This window comes from Aplidium turbinatum, chromosome 10 (genome assembly GCF_918807975.1).
Source record: "Aplidium turbinatum chromosome 10, kaAplTurb1.1, whole genome shotgun sequence".
NCBI lineage: Eukaryota > Metazoa > Chordata > Ascidiacea > Aplousobranchia > Polyclinidae > Aplidium > Aplidium turbinatum.
The window spans coordinates 7,255,455-7,270,121 of NC_137481.1; the positions used below are offsets into that span (position 1 = coordinate 7,255,455).

A 14,667-nucleotide genomic window follows, 5' to 3' on the forward strand; every position below is an offset into this window, starting at 1 on the left:
GTCAATGCTTTATTTTATCCTGCATTGCCATCAATCTAGTTCTGCAGTTATTTCTGACTAGGTGCTTGTAAATTGTGGGTGGACAGGAGAGAATTTTTTCTTTGTCAAATTAGTAAGCTTCGCTCAGGGAAGGCTCAATAATGAAGTTGCCAGTTTGGTAAAGTTCGGACGAGACTTAACTCAGGTTAAACCAGCATTTTTTTTTAATTTTATCTTTTTTATAAAAATTCAAAAGCATGTGCTAGCTGAATGAAGACATCTTATTGTTCATTTTGCGTTATCAGTTATCACTAAACATTTCAAATTTTCACAATACACATGTATTTAGGTTGATATAATGATTATGCTCAAATCTCCACAAAAACTGCAGTTCTCTAGCAAATGATATGGTATTTCAAACTAAAACATGACTACCTGTACCTATGTAGGCTGTGCACGAAATCAACGTTGGATTTTTCAACGCAAGATATTTTAATAGGCTAAATGAGCTGATGATCGAACCAAAATCTTCCAGAAGCAAAGGTTCGACCTGGTCAACAGTTTATTGAAATCTCACAGGCAGTGCCACGGGACTTGCTCTAGAAGTAATTTTTATTAAAAATAAGCGTTTACAGCGAAAACGCATATTGATAGGGTCCGTGAGGGTGTTTATAATCTGCAGGCCGCTGCAGCAACCGCGTGATATTGTGAGCAGTCAGCTGGTTCATAGCGAAAATTGTCGTATTTTGAAGGTGTTTACCGGGTTAAGACACTCCACCTGCTGCAGCGACCTGTAGATTACAAATACGCGGACCGTTGCATTAAAAGACTGGAAGTTGCTTAGTAGGCGGAGAGGAATGAAAAAAAATACTATTCCAACCAAAGCATGGGGATTTAAAAAACAACCTTAAATATATAACCTCTTATATTTACATGTCTTTGCATTATATACACCGAATTAGTTCATATCCGCTGGTAGAATAAATAGAAAAACATTTTGCAAATAAAATCAATTGTTAGAAGTACGAAAAACCTGCAAGACACAATGCCCACAGCGAATACGTCCCATGTCGGCTTCTCAAATAATAAAATCATTTCTTTTTACGTTGATTCAATGTAAAAAGAAAAATCTAATGGGAACACATACAAAAATGACCACTTAAATATTAAACAGCAATCTATCAGAAGATAATTCCTTGCTATTATTGGAAACGATGTCAGAATGCATATATCTATGGTTGTACGCAGTAGCGTAGCCAGGAATTTTGAAAGGGGGGGTTTTCGCCTAAGACGACAGCCAGCGGCGGGGGGTTTGGGGGCCTCTCCAGAAAATTTTGAAAATTACATTGAATTTGGTGCATTCTGAGAGCATTTTCAACAAAAATGTGGGTATGAATATTCCTGAAAAATGGTACTGTCCGGTGGCATAGCAAAAGGATAAAATCATGTTTTCTTCGGCATTTTTCGGAAATAAAGCTAAGTCTCTATGTTTTCTTGTTTCTAATTTCTGGCTGAGATGTTTGGTATTGGCAAAACTCGCTCTTTTAATGCAGATTTGTTTAAAATTAGGCAAATCTTTTGTAGACTGAATGCATCATTCTCAATGTCGTGACGTCACACACGTGCCAAAGTCTGACATTAAAGTAACGTTAGGATTCGAAATATGGTTTCGAAAATATTCACTTGGGATATTTATCTGCTAGAATTAACTATTCTACCAACTGTTCTGTGAAACAATACGTGTAATTGCAATTCAGTCAAAAACGTTTGAAAAAGTAATAAAAATTATTATGTGCATGAGTAATACCGATATCTCATTGTCAAGAACCACCTTTCGTTCACTAACGTAGATGCGGACTTGGCTCAGGATCTACCGCTCGACACTGAGGAGAAATCATCTTCGTACTCGTAGCGCCCATTAGCGGCTGCATGTTTCTCATTCTTTTCATTCTTACTCCAGTTATCGTGCAATCGGTTGGAGTCGACAGGAAGAACGGGTGGTTCCGTGGTGGCCTTCCCATCCTGTCTGGTGGTTGTAACCGCATCCAAGGCTTCCATTTGCTCCTGCTGCTGAGCGGCGATGTCATCCAGACGCTTCTTCAGCATGGACAGCTCCATACGATGACGGTTCTCCTGCTCTGCGGCCGCGTTCACGTTTGTGATGTCAGGGATTCCTGGATGACACAAAGCGACGAGATTAGTCATCCTTTCCTTGTGACGTCACAAAATACCAGCTTTACGTCACCAGTTTGAGGATACCACAGAACATCAGACTTACTTTTAATTTAAAAACGCTAGATTGAAGACTTTTTAACGGGACAAGATAAACATGACATATTCTCATTGTTAATCCTTGTACTGACGCAGAGGCGGAAGCCTACATCATACACAAAACCTCATTACACGTGTGATGTTGAACAGGGTGATCACCTGTTAGGTTGAACATGGTTAAATCATCGGGGTTGATTGATGACATCATCGGTGCCGCGTTGTCGCCCAAACCGACGACGTGACGAAACTCGTTATGACGTCGCTTTATGTCGCGAAGTCGGCGTCGCATTCGGTTGTGTTCTTCAAGAGAAACGCCGTGTCTGGAAGGAAAGGTTTTGTTCGCACCAGAAAAACTGAGTTCAGTCTTCTTGCCTGAACCAGGCATCGACAACCTCGGATGAATAATTAATTAAACCAAGTATTCCTATGATATGTTGTATGAATGATTGTTTCTGCCTTGTCGTTAAATTGTTTCAGTTGAGTTTGTCTTTGTTTGCCAAGTGCCCGCTTTCAAAAAATTTTACCAAGTAGAGAGATGATTATAGACTATAGAGAGTTCAGTTTGTTTGAGTCAAAAGCAATGTGTGAAAAATTAATTTATTGTACAAGCTATTGGGAAATTGTAGTATTTTTTAAAGACAACAAGGCACCAACTGACCTTCCAGCTTTCATTTCGATTTCCAGCTTTTCCTTCTGTGCTTCTAAAAGTTCTGTTTTCTTCTTCAAATGCTTCACTTTATCAACAAGGACATGTTTGATTCTGAAAATATTTAAGCGAAGGTCGATCTTGGCAGCCAAAAACAATTTACGCATGATAAAAGTGAAACGGTGGTTCAGATAAAGCCAATCGTATTGCGACATTTGACCGAACGAAGGGAATACTGCACTGCGTTGACAGTGTATTTCGTGAGAGAAAATTGCCCATTCCAAGATTACAATTGCGTTGTCAATGCCAAATGTAAAAATAACATCGGCTGTGGCAAAGGGTTTCTCAAAAATATCTAAACCAAGCAAAAATACAGACTTTGCAAGTGTTTCAAAAATGAAATTGCTTTCGTCATCAGTGCTACACATCGGTGACACACAACAAAGAAGAAGATCGGATAACAGAATCGCAAATACCACTAAACTTCAAATGTACTAGCTGCAAATGCAAATGAAAATTCTACTCATGAATCGCATACTTCCTTTGCTGCTTAGCCGTCCTGTCTTGCTGTTCGCTCCCTCGTTTCAGTTTATGTTCGAGCTGATCGATCCTCGATTGGAGTCGATGTTTCTCCTCCATCGAGACGAGCTTATGCGCCTCGATCGACCTGTGCATATGGCAACACCGCTTCAACAACATTCTTTTCTAACCGGAATAATAATTGTCTAGCAGAAAAGCATATCACACACTTTTGGATTAATACGAAATAAAAAAAACAAAAAACATAAAATTCAATAATCACTTTTCAGCTTCGGCTTGAGCACGCTGGGCCTGACTTCTTGCTGCCTCGGCGTCGGAACGAACGTCTCGGATGGCTTCCCTCGCCCGTTCTGCTTCAGTAAGCGCCTGCTGACGCGCTGACGTCATCTTTTGCAGGTCGCTCTCTTTCTCCAGTAGCTTTTTCCGCAAGTTAGTGCACTCCTGATGATCCTTTACCAACTGCTCCTTTGCCATACTTTCATGTTCAAGACGAATTCTATGTCAAAAAAACTCATAAAAAACATAAAAAATTTTGCGATCTGGTTATTAAAAATTAATTTGGGCAGAGAAATTACTTTTTCAAATCATAAACAAGCGAAACAAAGCAACATTAACGTGAACGAAACGTACTGTCCTTTGTATGTCAGAAAAGTTCACACAAAAGCGGCACCGCTCAGACTCTTTTACGTTGAATCACTGTAAAAACGACTTTGCTGGTTAAGGTTGCGTGATTGACAAGAAAATTACTTCAACTCTGAAATTTCCGATCTCAGAGAAGCTTCCGTCATCTCCGCTGTTCGGTACTTCTCTTCGCTTTCTTCGCGCTCACTCAACCGTGACTGTCGGTCCGCTGCGAGCCGTTGTTCCAGCTCTTTACATTTCTCTTCCAAATGGACCCTAAATCACATCAACGTTGAAAAAACAAATAATCTATGCATCTCACGACGATAGATGCTTGAAAAAACGTTTTAGAGAAAGTTAGGAAATTAGTGTCTAATAGTTTTGTAAATGCTATCAACACCATATTCAAAAGTTATCAGAAAAATGAATGAACATTCTTCTTGTAATAAACAGCAGGAATTGACAAACTTTTCGTTCTGAAGTTGATTATTTTTAATCCACTCTTCCTCTCTCGCTTCTTGAATCCTTCTCGATGACTCCCGCTCCATCTCTTCCATTTCTTTGTGATGGTTTTCCGTGGATGCACGAATCACATCAAGTTCAGCCTCCAAATCTACAACGAATCGCTACGAGAGGTGAACACAAGAAATGCGACACCAAATTGCATCATTTTGCGATCAAGTAACGTTTTTAAGCAAAAGGGCAGTCTTTAAAAGAAGTAGCATATACTTCGACAGCAAAATCCGTCACTTTTACATTGATTCAATGTCTACAGAAGCTGTCATGACACAAAAATATCAACATTCTTTGTTTGATAATGTTAAATTTTACTGGTTGGTTGTTTGTATACAACTGAAGGTCTATTATTTTTGTATATATTTTCTTTTAAAATTCGAATATGGACATTCTTGTCTGATGTAAATAAACGATAATAATAATACTGTAATATGACACTAGTCTTACGCTTTGTGGTAAAATATTTGACTTGGTCTTCACAAAGCTCATGTTCAAAGCTTTTTTAGTTGAGGCTCAAACAACAAAGGCATCGATCAACACTCAACTGTTCGCTTTGTTGATGAGTGAGTCTCTTTCTCGTTCCAAATCCCCTCTTGTCTTCATCATTTCGAGCTTGTTGTCGGTCAAAGCAACCTTGTGCTTGTGGCTCTCCTCGTCCATGGCGTTCCTGTGACAAGCCACAAGTTGGTACATGAGGTTCTACAATCGTGGACCAACGTCATAGACGAGTGGTTTAGGTTGCTCAAGATACATCTTTGTAAACAAAACGACTGAAGCCTGAAGGTAATTGGGCTTGTAGCCCAGGGTAAACCATGCTGTGCTGCTCTCAACGGTTCGTACGGAAATAGTACAATGTACATCACATATTTCTCCCCTACTCAGTGGCGTACGCAGGATTTTCTCAAGGGGGGGGGGGGGGCATTGACGGTAGCGTAGTCAGTAATTTTGAAAGTTTTTTTTTTGACGACCGGTGGGCCAAGCCGGACGGCGTTTTTGCCTAAGACGACACCCAGCGGTAGGGAGTCTGGGGGGCTTCCCCCAGAAAATTTTGAAAAATTACTTTGAATTTGGTGCATTCTGAGAGCATTTTCAACAAAAATGTGGGTATGAATATTCCTGTAAAATGGTGCTGTCAGGTGGCATAGCAAAAAGATAAGATTATGTGTTCTTCGGCATTTTTCGGAAATAAAGCTAAGTCTCTACGTTTTCTTGTTGCAAATTCCTGGCTGAGATGTTTGAATGTTTGGTATTGGCAAAACTCGCTCTTTTAATGCAGTTTTGTTTAAAATTAGGCAAATTTTTTTTAGACTAAAAGCATCATTCCCAAGCATAAAGAGACTGAAAGCATCATTCTCAATATCGTTACGTCACACAACATTTTTAAGGGGGGGGGGGGCATGGCCCAATGTCCCCCCCCTGCGTACGCTAGTGCGGCCCTACTTATACGGAATTTTTTTTTTCTGACGTCTCTTCAAACAAATCAGACCATAAGAGTCAATATTTTCAGGAAAAAAAATCTTACAGGGTTAGGGTTTTGAAACTTCTGAGGGATATGAATCACATTCACACTGCTTAGAAATGAGCCACCAATAATGCTGGTGCTATCCGCAAAGGTTTTTTTGATCGAGAGATTTTTTTTTTTTGATCGAGAGATTTCATCGCAATGTGGCATGCAAGATAAATTGTTGCATAATTCTGAAGAAGCCTCCCGGTCGCCCCTCTGCAATGTTGGTAAGAATAGCACAGAATGGCCAACCAGGTGAGACAAAAGTTGCCTTTTTAAAATCATTTTAACGTGACCAGAGGTCCGTAAAAAAAAGTTAAAAACGCGATTTCAGTTAACCGAGCGGTTTCTAAACAAAATGAATGCAGAAAAGACAATAGAACTCACTTTAGTGATGCGCATTGCTTGTTGAGGTCTTGTATCTGTTGATTGAAGCGGAGATTCTGGTCTTGATAGTCTCGCACCTCTTTCTGCAATCTCTCAGCTTGAATTTCACTGGAACGCTTTTCACTCTGGGAAGGATTACAAAATTGCAAAAAATGTTTCACACAAAGAAAACACATTTCACACATGCAAAATTTTCTTGAACAAGATATTGTATTTTAATGCAATACAAACCTTCACATTTTATTCAATGATACCGCATCATTTTCAAGAGCACAAACAATTTTGCCTGATATACAGTACCTCAATAGATTTCAGATTAGCTTGCAGTTGAGCCACGTCTTTCGCCTGTGATCGTTGTACAGAATCGGCTTCAATGATCGCTCGCTCTTTCTGTTTTTGTACTTCGGCCATTTCATCGAGTAGGTTTTTCACCTGAAGCAAATCAAAGCCTATCAACCACTCATTCCGCAAACTATGGTGCATCTCATGAGTGAAATAATTTTATAGTTGAATTGTGGAATTAATAATAAGCAATGCGTGCAGCTGAATTAATGTATACACTGTTGTATTATTTTATACAAACTTAAAAGAAAAGAGATCTTACCCGTTGGTCAAGTTGGGTTTTCTGTCGTTGAAGATTGAGCAATTTATGAGCATCCACAGAATTTGAGCACTTTTGGGATTGTAACAAATTGTCCCTCTCCTGTTGGAGTGCTGAAAGCTGGGCCTGGTTCCTATGTAGCAAAATAATTCATTAAGTATTTTAGTGTAAATAAGTTTATTGAAAATATAAAGTTTAAAATCAGTCGAAACAAATTCTTTTGTTTTATGGTCATGCACTACCGACCAAAAATGGTGCAAGCAGGATTTCATTTCCCCGCTGCTACCTTGCCAATCCTCTGTAGTTCCTTTTTCATCTTCCATGCTTCTGACCACATATTTGACTATGATGGAAATCTGCATCTCGGATCAAGAAATCTCCTTTGAGAACTTAATCCCGGCAGTTTCGCATGCTTAAAGAGGCTTTGAACCAATGACGCAGGTCACCGTTATTGACCGAGTGAAGTTTCCAATACTTGAAAAGTTGTTGTCTGTGAATTATTTCATCCACTTAGTGCCCTTAGAGCTGAACCAGTGCTGCTTGATCTTGAAGTTTCTTCGTGCACGAAGTCGGGGCGCTAACCAATTGAGCTATTGGATCAGAGTTGGGTATCGCACCTTAAATGTCTTAACACTTTACTTTCAACTTAACAAAGTAAACAAAAAACCTAAAAAAATATTGATAAATTCACAATACAGTACTATAAAATATATACCTGAGTGTGAGTTCCTCAATATTTCTCTGGTGTTCAGCTTTAGAGTGATCATATTCTGCTTTAAGAAAGGTGTATTCATAACGAAGCTTATTAAAGTCTCCTCTGTATTTTTCCACTTCCTGCAAGTTGTAAAATAATGCTCACAAAAATATTCAAATTGTTAAAAAATTATGCACCAAAACTCAAACATTGTAGTGGCTTCGTGTCAAAAACTAGACTGTTCATCAAAGTAAGAATACAAAATTTATTAGGCAAAAGAAACACACATACTGTAGTCTATTCGGTCTGCTACTATTCGGAGAAATCCCAATTCGAAAATTTTCGGAGATTTTTACAATCTCACAGCTGCATCTGTTTACTCAAAGGAATTAGCTTACAATAGAAGATAGTCAGTTTAGTCACAACAAACTATAGCCTCCTCACTAAAACGTTTCTTTTGCAGTGTAGTATTTATGCTTACAAATTTGAAAAGTTTGAATAAGGACTGTGATGCACGACACGTGTCATTGTATGTGAGCAAATATTTTAATTTAATAATTCAAAAATAAAATTTAATTTGCTTTTTATTTTTCGCTAACCTTCAATTTAATTTATTCTTCCTTGTCGGAATGCAGAAAAACGATATTGTAGAAATAAAATATAATAACAGAACCAACAAAAAGAAAAGGTGGTAAAACCGTGATGGCTTAAAACATGCATGCAAAGATATGATTCCAAGTTGCCCATCTAATATTGTTACGCATGAATAGGGTTGGGACCCCGGGAAATCCCGATCCCGGGATTAATTTTATTAAAATCTCGGGATTTCTAGAAAACAACTACAAAAGCTGATGTAGCGCCATATCGCTTGACGCTCATATTATTTTGGTTTTAAAGCAGCTTTACAATATCAGTTGGTTGTTTTGAACACTCCACATTAGTGTGATAATAATAACAACCATGGCATAACAATGAACTACGCAATCGCTTCAGTCGTAGCATTAGTGCAACTGAGTATCTTAGAGTTAGAAAGACGGTTGTACCATTGTGCTGTTAGGACAGTTTCTGCTAATTCTTCCCTATCTTTTTGCAAAGGAGAAATTAAAATTTAGCTTAGAATGTCGAATTTTGAAGATGTAAGTTCAAAGAGAAATCCGAGGTGTGGCAAAACTTTTTGTATTGTAAATCTACAGAAAAAAACAAAATGTAACTTCTGTCAAGCCGATTTGAAAGCTTCAGCATTTAGTACAAAGGGACTAATAACTAAATTCGGAAATTAGCAAGGACGAAGAAAAGCTTTAGGTTTCGAATCGACGAGCGTCGGAATGCCGAACTAGTTCACCTTTTTGGGTACCTCAAGAAACCTTCCTACATTGATCAACCGCAGGATCGGCTTGGTCATAAAATAAACCGTCAGAAACTCGCTGCCTTGGCCACGAACGTTCTTCAAAGATTGTTACCAAGCCCAACTGTTGAATTGGATGGAGGCTCTACTGAACAATATGAAGGATAGTAGCCATGACACTGAAATAACCTTAGCTCAAGAGCTGCATGCTTTCGTAGCAGAAGATGAAAGTGAAGAAGCACAAAACTGTGATGTCGGCGCTCGAGTACCGTAATGCAAAAAGAAATGCTGTTATATGAAGCAAGCAAAAAAGGGCCAGAAAACCTGAAAAATTTATATGAGGCATTGAAAAGTACTAAGCCAACATCCGTTGAGGCTGAATGTGCATTTTCAGCTCTTGGATATTTTTCCAGCAAAATTAGAAATTGTCTTAAAACGATGATACTCTTGATGCTCTCATGTTTATGCGTCAGTATTACAATAAACAAATATCGTTCGTGTAGCTTGCATGTGTACAGTATTTCCTACTTTGCTAATCCCGAGAAATCCCGGGATTAAGGAGTAAAAATCCCGGGATTTCAAATTTGATCCCGAAATCCCAACCCTACGCATGAATCATTACCACGGTCGACACATTAGTGGCGAATCTGGCAATCGCTTCCTTATACATTACCTACCCACAAGATATCAGCTAATTTACATCTACTTCACTGAAAGAATAACCTATCCAAATGATGCCTACAAATTCTCTAAATAAACAGAAGCCGTCGCTGCATGTCAAGAAATCACCGAGTTGATTTTCTTCAAAAAATCCTGTCTTTGAATTGGCCTCTCCGAATCGGATTCTCAAAAACGAGCCATTCCGTACTGTATTTGTTCAATCGGCTCAAGGGGCTTACAATCGAGTGAGATTTATCACCAGGTAAATACATCATACAAACTTATATCATACTATATATATTATATACAAATCATGGTCCAGTATCAACTTTAAGGTCTTGCACCAGCACGTCAACAAAAACTACAACAATACCTTGTCCATTGCAAGCATGTGAGCTTTTAATGGTTCTTCCAATTCCTTTGTTATATCTGCTTTAATTATTTCAAGCTTGTGTGGATGCATAGTCTGGGCATGAGCTTCTTCCAGCTGCACAAAATTTAATAAACTGAGCTATAAGCTAACCAACTGAGTCCTTGTCCACCCCAATAACTCAGTTGCTTGGAGCGAACTTCGTGATTGAAGGAATGTTCAAGATCAAGTGGCGCTGGTTCGACTCTCAGGATGTGTGCTTGAGCAACGCATTATAAGGACTGCTCTCCATTCAGCAGCACCTAATGGATGGAATAATTTCACACCAACAACACTTTAACAATCGAAAACTTCACTCTGCTAATCTAGGTGACCGGACTGCATCAGTGGTTCAAAGCCTCTATAAGTATGCGAAACTGGGCCAGGATGAAGCTCTCAAAGAAGCTTTCCCAGTCCGAGGATAATGATTCAATCAATCAACCAATATTATAAGGCTATTGTATTGATGACATCATACACGGTGTCATCAGACCGTAGTAACATTTTAATGATTTTGTAATAGTGTGGGGTGTGGGTTAATGCAAGTTTCATTGCATGCACTTGCACTGGTGTTGTAACTTGCATTAGCCCACAATTATTTCAAAAAATGTTTAATTCAATTTTATATTATTCTCTTTGCAAACAAACAGCAACATAATTGGTCAAATTTATGCATCAAGAAACATTACAGTTTTATTGGAAAATTTACCGTCAACAACCAATACTTAAAAAAAAGAGTGCATCCAGAATTTTTTTTTAGAAAGCTGATAAATTTAAACACCAGAAACAACTGATATATACAATTAACATACGTACCTCTCGATATTTAGAAGCTAGCTGAGCTTGCAAATTTTGAACTAGTATCTGCAGTTGATCTGATGATTCACCCTTAGTATCTTGAGAACGAACAAAATCGTCTTGCAACTTAACATAATCGTCTTGAAGCCTAGCGAAAGTAAATGAGATTTTACTTCAGTGTGTTAACTGTTAATGATATATGAATCTGATGGTTAAATGGCATTAACACCACGACTTGAAAATTAAATTGAAACTGGTGCGCCTGTGCAAAAGTGCGATCTTACCATACTATCACTAAACTAGAAATATACTGTAACACAGAATATCTGAACTGTTTATCCTACAAAAACATTTGAGCTGCAAAAAGGAAAAACACTTATATAAATTTATAATATATAAATTTACATGCTTATCTTTAATATATCTAATATATATACCTTCAATATAAATGAAATATAGTTATTACTCTCTAAACCCTTTACAGCCTGTTTCACTCAAAAAAGGAGGATCTTGAGAAGGTCCTTATTCAAATAGAATCTATCATAGGCGTCGAAACAGGGTGGGCAGTGCCCACCCTGCCGTGAAATGAGGGTGGGCAAAATATGTTTCGCCCACCCTGTTTTCATGACACCTATGAAGTGTTTGTTACAATTGTTTTCATTTTTGTTAAACACTGAATTATCCAACCAACTGCAGCGCAACTTCTCATTTTACGCTATGTCTCTCGCTAGGTATCCTACAGAACAAAGCAATTCCGCAACAACGCTGCGTTGAAAAAAAGGCATTTAGGCACTTCTTCTTGCGTTTGAGGCCGCCACAGATCACGTTGTTACATCCAGGTGCAGCAGCCAATGGATTGTGTATTCATCGAGCGAAAACTCGATTTGATATCGAGGGCACGATTTGATATCAAGCCAATACGCTGTAAAACCGTCGAACTCATCTCTCTCTCGTGGGACGTCGCACATTGAAAATTTGTCTAGAGCAGAAAGCCAAGACAATTAGAATCCGCGTGGCCTAGTTTTTCGTGGTAATCGAAATTGGTACTTTTTGTGGTAATCGTAATCAAATTTCAGTTCCGGGTCAGCGTAAAAGAATATGACATCATAATGAACATGACAATAAAATAACCGATACAAACTAAAAACGTACTGAATGAAACAATCGCTTTTTACAAATCTTTCCTTACAAACTTGTTGCTGGTATAAATTGGGGCACCGCGCGATGTTGTCATTTCATGTGCTTTCGGGTACATACGCCTATTTCCAACAGGTTACATTTCTTTCCGTCTTGGTTACGTTTGCTTTTTTGTATAATGTAATGCGGCATCTTGTTTACATTTCAGAAGTTCTGAATACATTTTCTCCAAACGTAGAGTAAGTAGCATGATCAATTGAAAAATTATTTTGAATCTGAAACAGTTGGTTGAATAAACCTTTTTCTGTTTAGACTACTTTACAACTGAACTCGTGCTGCGTGATTGAATGACCACATTGTACGTAAGCTTGGCGCAGTACAAAACCGCAATATCCGCACAGTCACTTGCCCGAACATTTTGCGGCAAATCCGAAGGCGCCACTTTAAAGATAACAGGTCACGAGTCAAGCGCTTTTTAGGTCGCAAAGAAAAACATAAAAAAAACTTTGTTCAGTTTAGCAGCGCTCATAAGATTGCAAGGCGTAAGAAAGCAAACTTTAAACCTATTAAAGCTTAATTGCTGCAGCGACGCTACACGCAGTCTTTGTCAGAAGACTAACCATTGCGAATTTGCAAACATACACATTCAATGAAATTTGTCTGAAAACTCTCGCCTACCCAGAGTTCCTCTCTTCTGAGAAAAAATTGACGCCTATGCCGGTACCTATCTTTAATATAAGTATGCTCATCACATTCATCAAAATATTTGTATTATTGTATTATGTATTCCTACCTTTTATGCTCCTCTTTCAAAGTCTGGTAATTTGTTTTATGGGTTTCACACCGTATTCTTTCATCAATTAACATTTTTTGAAGTTCTGCGCTTCCTTTTGGTTGCTGAGAAGAGGAAGAAAGGAATCCAGATGCATCAACATGGTGTCTTCTTGCTGATGGGGGAGTAGTAACTCCACTAAATAATTGATCACTATTCATGCTAATTCTGCAGTGTACTGTAGCTTTTAATATCTAAATTGTTAACTAATTAGGCTAGTAAACAGTTTACTTCAAACATTTTATGAAACCCTATAAAAACAATCAAGTTTTAAAAAATAAGTTTATTCTTAGGAATGAAGCATATACAAAACCTAGTTTGTAGAGCCACATATAGAAACTGCAGTTAACCTAATGGGAATTTTTACTGAAATCATCTACCTCCATAAATATTTGAAAGCAGGAAATCAAGAACCCAACTTTTTCTGCCCCATACTTAAAACTGACCACAGCACTACATTCACTATCAATTTATTTGCATATAATATTATGTTTAAGCTGTCATGATAATATCAATATGTATATATTTAATAATAATAATTGTGTGATAACTGAGATACATTTACTGTATAAACTCGAGTATAGGTCGAGATTTTTGCAAATGATTTTCACCTCAAAAAGCAGAGGTCGACCTATACAAGAGGACCAGATTTTGTCACCAACTGTCTAGTGGCGCCACACAAAAGTATAATTTGGCACGTGAGCATTTGATATTATTAAAACAGCTGGAAAAGTGTTGCCTTAAAAGAAATATATTGAAGCTATTGATTTCAAATAAAACTAGACCAGCAAAATGTGCGATAAAGACTGCCATAACATTTTAGTCACAGCAACAAGATAAGTGAAGTCACTAGTAATATGTGGGAATTAAATCAAAAACTGAAAAAAAAAAATGTTTGAATAGTCTTGGTCGCAAACATAAATATTACAGCTTTGCTGTTCTTAACATTAATTTACAGTATGCTATTCGATTTTTGGACCAAAAATGTCACAGAATTTAACAATAGCTAAGCAGGTTACAGTTAAACATTGCTGTTTATATACAAGTTAGGCCTACGTACTTGTGCATCTGACCTGAACATCTGAACAAAACAACTCAACCTGTTGAACTTTGTGCAACTAAACTTTGCAGTTAAAGTCAGTTTTCTGAGTTACAGCATCATACTAATTCTCAAAATCTAATGCATTGGTAACAATGATTAAATGGATTTGACGATGAGCCGTGCGCTAAACAGATAGCAGTTCAGTTGTTTTTATTTCTGACCATCACAGCAAAAACAATACACATCAACATAACAAAGGTCGAGAAAAAGGTGGAAGCGACAAAACGCGAACGTTAAAACGTGCTTGTGGCCGAAGTAAGTTATTAAGTTGAAAGAAATTTGGCACAGTCGCAACACCTTCACAAAAATTTGTGATAGAAAGAGAAATAAAATGTTACAAACAACAAAAAAAGGTTTGAATTGGTTTAACTCCAATTGTAAGTCACATTTAATCATGATCAACCTTTTCAACTCATTTTCATGAAGACTTTTGCTGTTCTGATCAACCTTTTCAATTCATTTTCGTGAGGGGAAGCCTATTGTCCTTCGCTAAACACATTCCTCCAACGAATTTTATTTTTACTTCTTGTTTGTATTTTAACCGCGTCCACAGAGGGCGCTAAACATTTTAGAAGGATGATAGCGTTAGGGTTAGGTTGAGGGAATTATTGTTTTAACACAAATT

General features: G+C 37.8%; 1 protein-coding gene across 1 annotated transcript; it reads right to left on the reverse strand.

The window, feature by feature from the left end:
- Positions 1-432: 432 nt before the first annotated feature.
- LOC145778462 (centrosomal protein of 83 kDa-like) lies at positions 433-13,177 on the reverse strand. The gene is made up of 15 exons (XM_082589940.1): positions 12,902-13,177; positions 10,990-11,119; positions 10,138-10,251; positions 7,781-7,899; positions 7,069-7,198; positions 6,765-6,896; positions 6,465-6,589; positions 5,119-5,240; positions 4,526-4,670; positions 4,184-4,333; positions 3,699-3,932; positions 3,435-3,563; positions 2,909-3,010; positions 2,410-2,570; positions 433-2,153 (listed from the first exon to the last, which is right to left on the reverse strand). The coding sequence occupies exons 1-15, from the start codon at positions 13,099-13,101 to the stop codon at positions 1,843-1,845; spliced, it is 2,304 nt and encodes a 767-aa protein (XP_082446066.1). The 5' UTR covers positions 13,102-13,177; the 3' UTR covers positions 433-1,842.
- Positions 13,178-14,667: the final 1,490 nt, after the last annotated feature.